The sequence below is a fragment of the Culex pipiens genome, chromosome 2, assembly GCF_016801865.2.
Source record: "Culex pipiens pallens isolate TS chromosome 2, TS_CPP_V2, whole genome shotgun sequence".
NCBI lineage: Eukaryota > Metazoa > Arthropoda > Insecta > Diptera > Culicidae > Culex > Culex pipiens.
In genome coordinates this window covers 3,690,947-3,703,034 of record NC_068938.1, presented here as the reverse complement: position 1 = coordinate 3,703,034, position 12,088 = coordinate 3,690,947, and the positions used below count along the sequence as shown (strand labels likewise).

General features: G+C 38.2%; 2 protein-coding genes across 2 annotated transcripts in view; one reads left to right on the top strand and one right to left on the bottom strand.

Annotated features, from left to right (window-relative positions):
- LOC120412503 (uncharacterized) overlaps positions 1 to 4,614 on the top strand; it is a 32,735-nt gene extending 28,121 nt beyond the window's left edge. The window contains exons 4-5 of the mRNA XM_039573002.2: positions 3,896 to 3,951; positions 4,023 to 4,614. Of these exons, the coding sequence (XP_039428936.1) occupies positions 3,896 to 3,951; positions 4,023 to 4,562 (596 nt within the window). The 3' untranslated portion in view covers positions 4,563 to 4,614. The remainder of the gene's footprint in view (positions 1 to 3,895; positions 3,952 to 4,022) is intronic.
- Positions 4,615 to 4,755: 141 nt separating this feature from the next.
- On the bottom strand, positions 4,756 to 5,947 carry LOC120412502 (mediator of RNA polymerase II transcription subunit 30). Its single transcript, XM_039573001.2, has 2 exons — positions 5,741 to 5,947; positions 4,756 to 5,677 (listed from the first exon to the last, which is right to left on the bottom strand). Exons 1-2 carry the CDS (start codon positions 5,859 to 5,861, stop codon positions 4,911 to 4,913), a joined length of 888 nt encoding a protein of 295 aa, XP_039428935.1. The 5' UTR covers positions 5,862 to 5,947; the 3' UTR covers positions 4,756 to 4,910.
- Positions 5,948 to 12,088: the final 6,141 nt, after the last annotated feature.

Sequence of the window (12,088 nt, the reverse complement as noted above, 5' to 3'; positions counted from 1 at the left end):
CGTCTACCCTGGAGGAACGGTGTATGGCAAACAAGCTACAGTGACAGGTGTGCTCTGCTCGGCATGGAGTCTCTCGAACAGCGACGAACTTTCCATCAACGGATGTTTGTTTTCGATCTTCTGACGGGCCGCATCGATTGCTCCCAGCTGCGAGAAGAAATCAACGTGCACAGGCCAGTACGAGTGCTGAGGAACCAGCCCCTACTAAGGATTCCCTTCCACCGTACGCTCTATGGTTACAACCGACCCATCGACCGTTGCTGTCGCATCTTCAACAGTGTTTCGAACGAGTTTGAACCTGGAATGGCTAGAGAACGTTTTAAATGTAGAATTCGTACCCTTCAACTGTGACGTATTTTATGTATTCCTGTGTTAGAACATGTTTATTTTTATGTTAGTTTTAAGTTATTCAGTCTGTGCGACCTCAGTCGAAGACGGTGCAAATAAACAAACAAATATTTTGATATATTATAGTGGTGTCGGTTAGACCTTACTCAGAGCAACAAATAGTATACATTTATTTTCGAATTTGAAGCTTTTAAGTGCTCTAAAATGTGCTGTTCCTATTCAGACTGTAGTCCCGATTCGCCTCAATTGACGGTGAAGTACTTACTTACTTGCTTTAACAACGGTTTTGCCTTCCTCACTGAGGTAAGGCTATAATCCTGCTCTAAAAATGAACTTTTTATTAAAAGCTCAAAGACCCACCTTCATGTATACATATCGACTCAGAATCGAAAACTGAACAAATGTCTGTGTGTGTGTATGTGTGTGTGTATGTGTGTGTGTGTATGTGTGTGTGTATGTGTGTGTATGTATGTATGTGACCAAAATTCTCACTGAGTTTTCTCAGCACTGGCTAAACCGATTTTGATCAAACCGGTCGCATTCGACTTGGTTTATGGTCCCATACATCGCTATTGAATTGTTTGAAGTTTCGATAACTAGTTCAAAAGTTATGTATAAAAATGTGTTTTCACATATATCCGGATCTCATTTATGTGCATATAAACGATGTCCGGATCCATCATCCGACCCATCGTTGGTTAGGTAATCGAGAGACCTTTCCAACGAGTCTACAACATTAAAGATCTGGCAACCCTGTCTCGAGTTATGACCACTTAAGTGATATTTATGTACTTTTTTGAAGCCGGATCTCACTTAAATGCAAGTAAATGATGTCCGGATCCATCATCCGACCCATCGTTGGTTAGGTAATCGAGAGACCTTTCCAACGAGTCTACAACATTGAAGATCTGGCAACCCTGTCTCGAGTTATGACCACTTAAGTGATATTTATGTACTTTTTTGAAGCTGGATCTCACTTAAATGTATGTAAACGATGTCCGGATCCATCATCCGACCCATCGTTGGTTAGGTAGTTGAGAGACCTTTCCAACGAGTCTACAACATTGAAGATCTGGCAACCCTGTCTCGAGTTATGACCACTTAAGTGATATTTATGTACTTTTTTGAAGCCGGATCTCACTTAAATGCAAGTAAACGATGTCCGGATCCATCATCCGACCCATCGTTGGTTAGGTAATCGAGAGACCTTTCCAACGAGTCTACAACATTGAAGATCTGGCAACCCTGTCTCGAGTTATGACCACTTAAGTGATATTTATGTACTTTTTTGAAGCCGGATCTCACTTAAATGTATGTAAACGATATCCGGATCCATCATCTGTCCCATCGTTGGTTAGGTAATTGAAAGACCTTTACAACGGGGCCAAAAAATTGAAGATCTGGCAACCCTGTCTCGAGTTATGATCACTTAAGTTATATTTGTGTACTTATTTTTGTGGATCTAAAAAATAGCTGAAATATATGTGTCCAAACCGCTCATATTACCCTTTGTTGGTAAAAAGTGAGGAAGGCATCAACCACATAGGTGGATTAAGTTAGTTTTTAGTAGAAAAAACACATTTTTTTCAAAGGTTTTTCAAGAATTCCACAAAAACATAAATATAAAAATTGGATTTTTTTCCCCGAGTACCTTTTTTTCTGAAAATCCTGCAACTTTGCCGAAGACACCGAGTCGATCAGAAATCCCTTCTCAAGATACAGAATGTCATACACAATTGGGTCCTAAAATTAAGCTTAAGTTTTTGATATTATTGTTCACAACGATAAAGCTTATTTTTCTGAGTTCTCTTTGTACAACCGCAAAAGATTTAGAATGGATTTTCAAATCAATTTTGAAAAAATAACTTCGCGGCCCTTTTTGACAGCTTGTTCCAAAGAGACCATAGTTGATCTATCGAAAAATTGTTGTCCTGTCAAATTATTTTTATGCATTAAAATGAAAAAAAAAAAGTGGTCAGAAATAGTTTTTAATCTTGTTTATAACTGTTGTACATAAAAATTGATGTAGGGCTTTAGGACCCAATTGTAAGGAGACTTGTATGAAAAAACTAATGATGCAAAAAGACTTCTTTTGACATAGGAATTGCATGGACAAAGTTTTATCCAAATCAAAAAAATATCAAAATAAAGTCGATTTGCGAAATAGTAGAGTTACTCAAATTAGTTTATACGAATTGTTGAAATTTTGGCATATTTTTTTATTTTTTAGATTTTGTTTTATTTTAGACGTTTCTTTTTTTTCAAACAATTTAAATCTCTAGATTTTTGTTGATGCTGCTATTTTTTTATATTGACAAAGGACTTTTTTTTGTTCGGTTCTAGTTTAATTTGCAGAATTCTAGAATTAAGAAAAAAACATATAGGGGCAGGGGGGGGGGGGGGGTCAAAATGGACCGCCTAAGGGAAATGCACCAAAAACCATAGAAAAACATAAAAATTTATGAATCCAGTGTAGTAGGCTTATGCTTTGGAATGTTCCCTTCAATGTTGTATACTTGGTTGATGAAAAACTTTTACTTATAACTATTTTTGAGCCACTTTAAAAAAAAAAGTTTTTTCGACTAACTTTCCAGGGTGCGGGGCAGAATGGGCCACCTTAGAAAACAAGCCATTTCTTGTAATACAACGTTGAAGGGTGATAAGAAATTACTTGAGAGACCTTTCCATTATAGTTTCCATGAAATTTGATCACTTTTATAAAAATAGTAACTTAAAAAAACAAAGATTTTTGAAAATAGTGTAGATATGTCGAAAAAAGACACTATTTTTACAACTGAGCGTCGAAACAACTAAAAAATCAACTTTTGTTGCATTAAACGTGATTTGTGAAGCTACCAGGAGTGAAATAATCCATTTAGATCAAATTTTTTAACTTTTTATTGTTTTTATAAGGCAGGAAAAGGGTGGTCCATTCTGCCCCCAAGTGGGTTTTAATTTAACACTTCCACCACCAAGCCTCTAAATGATTTTAAGGTTCCGTTATTGTTTGTATACCTTGGTAGAAGCATCTAGTAATGTTATAAGCATTGAGCAAACTTTTCATACAATCAAACTTTTCAGAAAGTTTATTTAAGAACCTCGAAATTAACAACATTTGCGTGGTTTTGTCAATAAATTTACATTTTTGCTCATAATTCGAAAAATACAATGAATTCAAACGTCGTTTTCGGTGATGGTGATGTTATTTGACGTCCTTTATAAGACCCTTGCCTTACAGTTGGTCTAAATCCATTCTAAAGCCCAAAACCAAGGGTGGCCCATTTTGCCCCTATGGTCAATTCTGCCCCCCCTGTCCCTATTTAGGTAGGTGGTTAAAAAAGGGCTATTACAATTATGATTGTAATTTGTCGATGATAGATCGTAATCTTACCATCGAAAAATCTCAATCGGAGTGAGGAAAGCATTCATCATATAATGCCTAACTATGTATTTGAAAATATGATAAATAATAAAATATTTTTTTAAAATATCAGTCAAAATTAAGAATAATTGATTTAAATTCATTAATCTTTTCTTTCAATTGCAGGTTCTTTGTCTGGCAACAATAAACGTGACGTCGATTCGGAGGATTACCAAAACTACGTAAAAATACCTCGCCTATCTTCTCATCCCATTTTGACACACAAATTTCTAATCCATCTCTCCCTTTTCAGAAAAAGCAAACCTCGAGCGCCTCCAACAGCAAAAACCCCGGCAAAACGTGGCTCGAAACGTGGTCCAAAGAAACGAAGCAAAAGCAACACTTCAACAAGGAAAAGCACCGGGACGCGATCCAATCCGGCGGAGCCGGTCCATCTTCCTCTTCCTCCTCCCTCGCTGCCGCCGCCGTCCCCACGGGAATGCCCGCCTCCCCGATGATTGACCACTCGGCCTTCAACCAGCTGCAGCAGCTGTACGACATGAACAAACCCAAGGACGAAACGCTACTGGGAACGCTTCCGGCGGCCGAACTGGACGAACGGCTGAATGCGCAGAAGCGTTCCGAGCTGGTGTTCCGACCGATGCCGGCGGAGAATGAGGTGGAACCGTCGGGTTTGCCCTCGTTTAAGCCACTTCCGGCGGGGACGATGAGTGGAACGTTGCGAAAGACAACTCCCCGGAGGAACGTGGTGAGACGGCGGACGACCGGGTCGGCGGCCAACAGTCAGAAGGACAAAATTTCCGCCGATTTGGCCGATGTCTCGCTGGATTGAGGGATCATTTTAGAGCGTTTGTGTGCGCACGAGGATGAATGAGTGTGTGAGAAGAATGACTTTTTTACGCGGTGAAAGGACACTTTTTTTAAAAAGGCGAACCCGGGGGGAAACTAATCTGTATTCTGTAAATACTGGTGTTGAGGATGTGATATCGAACTATTTATTCTATGACAAATCGAGAAAGGAAAAGTGCGCGAGCAAGTTCACTATTTATTTGAGTTTAAGGTAAAATGAGAACAAATAAATCGAAAAAGGTGCAATCGAGAACCAAAAACCAAACCTCTTAAAAGTCGTTTTGATTGTTTGAGAAAGAAATCCAAGCCCACTTACCCGTCCCGGAACCGATCAGCACCGTCTCATGCTGAGCATCGTGTTAATCTCCCAAATCGTCAGCCGGATCTTGTCGATAATCTCCCGCAGCTGCTTGTTCTTGAGCATCACAATCTCGATCAGTTCGCGGTTCTCCTGCATGGCCTTCTTGTACTCTTCCGTGTGCACCGGCTCCGTCCGCTCCGGCTCCCCCTTCACCGGAATCAACCCTTCCACGTGCGTGTATTCCATCCCCTGCTGGCAAAAGTCATTGCACTTGTCGTACAGCAGCCGCAATCGCTTGAACAGTAACCGAATCGTCCTAAACTGCTCCTGCACCTTGGCCTTCTTGTCGTTACTCGCGGTCAGCCCCTGGTTCGTTCCGTTCGGAGGTTGAATCACGCGCAATATTCCAAACACCTCCTGAAACCGGCTCACAATGTCCTGCACCGTTTCCTGCCCAATCCGGCAAAGCGTCAGCAAGTTAAACTCCTTCTGCTGCTGCATGTTCGGCTGCCCGGTCGTGGCCACCGGTCCCGGCGCCCCCGCAGGAGCCATCATATTCCCACCGCCCTGCCCTTGCTGCCCCGACTGCGGCGATTGCTGCGGCGCCTGTGACTGCTGGGCCGCACCCTGACCAGCAGCTTGCTGCTGCTGCTGTCCTCCGGCCTGATTCCCCCCAGCCGGCTGCTGCTGCTGTTGCCCTCCCGCCATCTGATTCGGATTCATTCCCAACTCCCCTCCCCCACCGGATTGACCACCACCCTGCATCTGCTGGTTCTGCTGCATGCCCTGATTAAACCCTACAAAGAGAAACCTCACCGTCAAATCCACTCCGAAACCGAAAGAATGATTCTAAAACTCACCCATCTGACTCGGAACGCCGCCGCCGGCGCCCCCGCCCAGCTGCTGCTGCATCATCGGGCTGTTGAAGTTCCCCCGGTGGCTGCTGGGACTCTGGTAGCCGCTCGGGTACTGGCCGGACATGGTTTCAAGCTGAACTCCTTTTTTTGCGTAGGAAAACTAAAACGGATCGATTCTGCAGCTTCCCGGTGCGCGGAATGTTTTGATTGACTCGCGAGTTTGACGTTTCGGCTAAATTTGTTTGTTTTGTTGTTGTGGGAGGTTAAGGGCATCTCCACCTAGCGTTTGCTGCATGGGTTCGTGAATTGAAAGTTGCTACGATTTCTGCAGAGCTTTCGGAGTAGAGTTACAGATTTTTATACAGACACTTAAGAAAAGGTCAAGGAAAATGTCACGAAAAGATTTTTCTTAACCGCGGTACGCAGCTGGAAGGAACAGAAAATACGTTTGAACATCCAAAGCAGTGTACACACTTGGTAAGGAACCGCGGTCAAGGAATATTTCGAATCGGCAGCGGCGGCAGCGAAAACCCAAGCGAAAAGCCCCAAGAAATCGCTCCCTTCTCTTTGTTCTGCTGTTTGTACGGGTCTCCTACGAAAGGCCGAATCTCAAAAGGCCGAATCCCGAAAGGCCGAAATTCAAAAGGCTGAATTACTCGAAAGGCAGAATTCTCATAAGGCCGAACCCCAAAAGGCCGAATGCTCAAAAGGCTTAATCTCATAAGGCAAACCGCGCCCGAAAAGGCGGAAACGCATTCCAAACTTCGTTTGTAATGCGTTTCCGCCTTTTCGAGCGCGGTTTACTGTTATTATTTTTATAAGCCATAGTTATGTAATAAAAATTGGTTTCGAAATAAAGAAGGCATAACTTTCTAGCATTGCTGCTAACTAAAATTTTAAAGTTTCTATTTATTTGACGCAAAGAATTAATTTTAATTATTTGAAGTACTTGGCGACGAATGATCCAATTATCGGTTATCGTCACCATAATTCAATAAACAAAAAGATTGAAACACTTTTGAAATGCTTTAATTCATTCTACTCTACTCACTTGTATGCATGGTAATAATATGACCGGTAAAGATAAACAGAATGTACTCATTATGTACTTATTTCGCTTAAAATTACAAAAAAGAACACAGTTCGTTAGTTTACTGTATCTTTGAACATCATAATCTTTGAAAATCGTGAAAATATGAGCAAAATTCTGAATACCATAATCATTCTGCCTTTCGAGAAATTCGGCCTTTTGATACGTTCTGTCTTCTGAGTAAAAGACAAAATTCAGCCTTTTGAATTTTGGCCTTCCGAGATTCTGCCTATTGAGTTTCGGCCTTTTGAGGCAATCCCGTTTGTACTAGCGCTAAAAACAATCTCCGAAGAATCTTGAAATAACGAAAATAAAAATAACGGATTTGTTTTTTTAATTTATTTCATTATTTTTTTAATTAGTTGAATAATTCAGTATACAATATACTTAACATTAATTACATTCTGCAGTGTGGCCACTTTCAGCTACGGGTTGGTTCATTTATCAGTCTAAACAATAAGCCTAACGGTTGGATTTAACAAATAGTACAGAACAAAATCACAAAAAACTGCAGTTATTACCTACAAAAGCGGTGAATGCACATCGGAAGAAATCGGTCAAGAAAAATTTCAAATGGGCAGCAGCGGCAGCGAAAGCAAGCCAGAGAGGGTGAAGAAAAGCCCCAAGAAAACGCTCCCTCTCCTTTGTTCTGCTGTTCGTAAAGCTGTTTCTTGACCCCTTTCCTTCCGATCTCCATACTAGCCTAAAGGAAAGAATAACGGATTTGGTTTTTGCCCAGAATAAAGTTTAAAAGAGGGAAAGCCATAAAAATGCAGCGATTTCAATGTCTTTTATTTATTAAAAAAATAAAAACAATTTGAAAAATCAGAAATCAATAAATTTCAGATTGCTGGTAAAACTGTAAATAAGTACTGGATGACGTGATAGCTGATAGGACATATTGAAAACTAAATTGAGAAAAAAATCAAGAATTTTCAACTGTAAACATTCAAAAACTGTAATTTTTAGAAATTCAAAATTAATAAAAATAATTATTAAAATCGAAAAAAACATAAAAATCGAAATAAAAAAGTAAATAATCAAGAATAAAACAAATCAAAAATTTAAAAATTCTCAAATTTCAAAAAATGGCATTTCAAAATACAAGGATTTTGTAGTCCAGATTTATTAATATTTCTAAAATTTTAAAATTAGAAAATCAAATAATTTTTAATTCAAATAACTGAAAAAAAATTAAAAACATATTACAATTCCAAATTTTGAAATATTCTATGAATTAAAATGTAAGCATTTTAAAATTAAATCTATATATATAAAAAATTTCGACGGTTTTGTTCGAACGCGAATCAGTTCAATACGGAGCGTCGGATCGAGGTGCTCTTTGCTGCGTTGGGTTCGTTTAAGCCCAAGGAAGGTTTATACGCTAACTAATTGACACTTTGGCCACTCTGGAACCGATTCCGGAAGATCTGCAGTTTGTATGGGAAAAGTTGCGTAAAATCAAATTTTGATCACAGGAGGCTGAATAAGCAAACAAGCTAAAAACGTCAAGGAGCGAAAAAATGACGAGACGAAGTTTGTCGGGTAAGGCTTGTATAATTAAAAAAAATTTCAATTGGAAATTTAAAAAATTACAATAAAGATTAAAAATCAAGGACAAAAACTAATCAAATAAAAAAATGCTCAAATTTAAAATAAAGGCATATAAAAATTCAAAAATTCAGAGATTTTATAGTGTTCAGATGCTCGTTCAGACACACACAAAAATATTACGGTAATGACAAAAGTAACTTACTTTCGAATTAAAAAGTTGTTAAAATTTGCTACATTAAAAGTTTTTTTCTTGTTTTGAAAATGAAAACTTTTACTGCTACAGTTTTTGAAAATCTCATTGCTCACTGATTTAAAAGTGTTTCCTTTTAATTCGACTGTAAAATTTCTTTCATTTTGACGTTCTCGTGTTATCGTGTACGCCTAAGTCGCAAATGTAAACAAACACTTTGGTGGGACCGGTGGTGCTGGTGAGTCTAGGACGCAAAGCAAAGCCGACCGAGGCAGCAGCCAGGACTCGGACGCGGAAATCTTCGTGAGCCAAACAGCAGCAGCGGAACGCCTTCAAAGGAGGGTGGTGCAGGAGCGGGACGATGTTGAGTGCTCGAAAAGGACAAGGCCAGCTTCCTGCAGGAACTGCAGCTGTTCCACGGCCGGAATGGGTAAGAAGGAAGCTTGGGTGTTTTGGGGGGTTTGTGATTGATTTTGTTTGTTTTTGTAGGATGAGAGGTAGGAATGTGGATTCGCACCGGTTGTATTCGGTGGTGGTGGCCCGGGATTGGTGATTGAAGGTCAATTCCCGCGAGGACTGGGGCGAGATCATCGAGGAGATGGCGCTGCCGAAGCGTTGCGTGAACAACGAGATTGCGTTGAAGAAGATTAACTTCCGGTTTTTGGACAAGTACGAGAAAGTTTATTTTCACGGTGAGGAGAAGATTCCGATGAAGAGGAGGAAGACGAAAAGCTACATAATCGGAAGTGGTCAGCGCAGATGTTGCACTCGGTGCCGGCGGTTTACAACACCGGTGAGTATTGAGAAAGTGTGCAGTGGCTAGCCATCTTTACTTACTTTCCATCTCTTTTAGCAACTTCTCGCCAACAAACACTCACCTCGCGACGGCGCAGCTTCAGCCGAATGAACCTGGACAGTGAGCCAAAAAAAAAAAATCTGTGTCATTCCCGAAGTAGGATTACGTGCTCAAAATCGAATCCCGTTCCGAGGGCCTCATCAACTCCATGTTCCGGATGCGCTTCCAGGATCGGGAACTCCCCGTTCAGGCACTTTACTTTCCAGCCGAAAAACGTCGACCACCCTTCCCGAATCAACGGTCAACTCCTCCAAGACTATCCTGATTGAGGCCGGAAACGTGACCATCGTGTTACACTGCTTTCGCGCGTCGAAACCTCCATCCGTAACCGTCCTGGGGTATTCGGAAGTGACCGGTGGCGTACCGTATGAATCGGTACAGCTTGGACTCGAATATTGGCCTACCTTGAGCTGAAGCTAGTGGAAAATCGTTAAATACAATAAAAAATGTTTTTTTTTAACATACAGTTTAATTTTTTTTCTAAATAAATGTAAAAAAACCAAGCACATTTTTCTGAAATTATCCCTGTAGTGCTAAGTGTTGTGTATTCTTACCATAAAAGGTTTCTTTTCCAATTAAAAGTAAAATACTTTTACCAATACAACGATTTTGTTCCATAAATGCATAGTAGTATCAAAAACTTTCCAACTTTTAAATTGAAAAGTTTGAACTTTCTACGAATATTCACCAACGCGAACTTTCAATCCAACGAACGATCTTTTTAAATTTAGAGTATTTTTTCTTTGTGTGGATGTATTCAAAATTTGAAAAAAATTAAAACCTGAAAATCAACAAAAAAAATACTCGTGAAAAAAATTCAAAGCAATCAGGAATTTCAAATTTTAAACATTATTTTTAATTTCATTTATTGGATTGTTTTGGCAAAAACATTATTTTAAAATTTAAAAACAAATTACAATTCCAAATTTAAAAATATTCTATTAATTAAAATTTAAGTAGTTTAAAATAAAAATATTGTTTAAATAATAAAAGATTTAAAAATATGAATACTAAAAAAAATAAAGAAAAAAATAAACAAATTAATATAGAAAAATTAAAAATCAAAAACAAAATCAAATAAAAAAAAAGTGCTCAAATTTAAAATAAAGGCATTTCAAAATTTAAAAAATTACAGTTCACATGTATTCAAAATTTAGAAAAATTTCACTCCGAATAATCGAATCACGAAATTCTTATTTTTCTAAAAAATATTTCAATTCAAATCATTTTATTTACCGAAATAACAATTTTACAACTTGTGTGAATGGCTGGTTCATAGAGATTTGGTGTTCCTTGCAACTATTTCCTTTTCATTAACCGCTTGGTAACAGAAGGTTCTTCAAATGCAATTAAACAAAAACTAGGGAAAATTTGGCCAAAAAAACCTAGTGAGATCGATTCTAAAAAATATTGTAAAGAATTAAACAATAAAAAAATCCATGAATCTAAGAACAAAACAAAATTTAGACATTAATAATAAAGAATTGGGTCCTAAAATGAAGCTTAGATTGCTGATTTTATTGTTTACAGCGATAAAGCTTATTTTTCTGAGTACAATGACCCTTTGTACGACCACAGAGAGTTTAAAATGGATTTTTAAATCAATTTTGAAAAATTAACATCGCGGTCCTTCTTGACAGAAAAGCTCCTACTTGACAGCTCGTTCCAAGGGGACCATAGTTGATCCATCGAAAAATGTTGTCTTCCCAAAAAAAAATTGTTTGCATTAAAATGAAAAAAAGTGTTCAGAAATGGTTTTCAATCGTGTTTTTTACCGTTGTACATAAAAATTGACATAGGGCTTTAGTACCCAAATTCAAAATTTAAGAATTTGAGATTTCAAAAATCTAAGAATTAAAAAAATTAAGAATTTTTAGATATTTCTATGTTTTTGAATTTTTGTTTTTAAAATCTTTGTATTTCCAGAGTTTTTTTTTATAGGTTCTATCCAGCTTTTTAAGCGAAAATGGCGTTCGAATGGTGAACGCCCGAAATGACAAAATCACGCAGTGGTACCAACATTACAAAAAAAGTGTGCCATATGGCATGACAGCCGCATTTTTTTTTTCTAATGTTGGTGCTACTGCGCGATTTTGACATTTCGGACGTTCATCATTCGAACGCCATCTTCGCTTAAAAAGCTGGATAGAACCTATAAAAAAAAACCTGGATAAGCTATTGTCTTTCATATGTTTATAGGACCTAATCAAAAAAAGTCGTGATTTCTAAATTTTGGAATTCCTGAATTTTCTAATTTCTAGTTTTTAATATTTTTGGATATATTTTTTTCATTTTTAACATTTTGAGTTTTTGAAATTTTTAATCTTGTAATTTTTTTGTACGAAAATTTGTCTATGAATTCCCTATGTCAAAAGATGCCATTTTGTATCATTATGTTTTCCATACAAGAATCCATACCTCGCCCCATACAATTTGGCGGGCTGGCCATAAAAAATGGGCATGTGAATATTTGAAAATCTGTATCTTGAGAAAAGATTTTCAGATCGATACGGTGCTTTTGGCCAAGTTGTAGGTTATGATTAGGAGAAAAAATAGGGACACGAAAAAAACATGGTTCAGCTATTTAAATTTAAAGATGGGTTTGGAATTGGTTTCAAAGCTAAATCAATAAAATACTTTTTTTACTTCAACAACTGATAG

What these genes read in the sequence shown, in the direction of transcription:
- LOC120412502 (XM_039573001.2), bottom strand. Translation starts at nt 5,861, where the DNA reads ATGTCCGGCCAGTACCCGAGCGGCTACCAGAGTCCCAGCAGCCACCGG. An exon ending in CGGCGTTCCGAGTCAGATGG is followed by an intron (nt 5,678 to 5,740) that starts GTGAGTTTTAGA and finishes TTCTCTTTGTAG; the next exon opens with GGTTTAATCAGGGCATGCAG.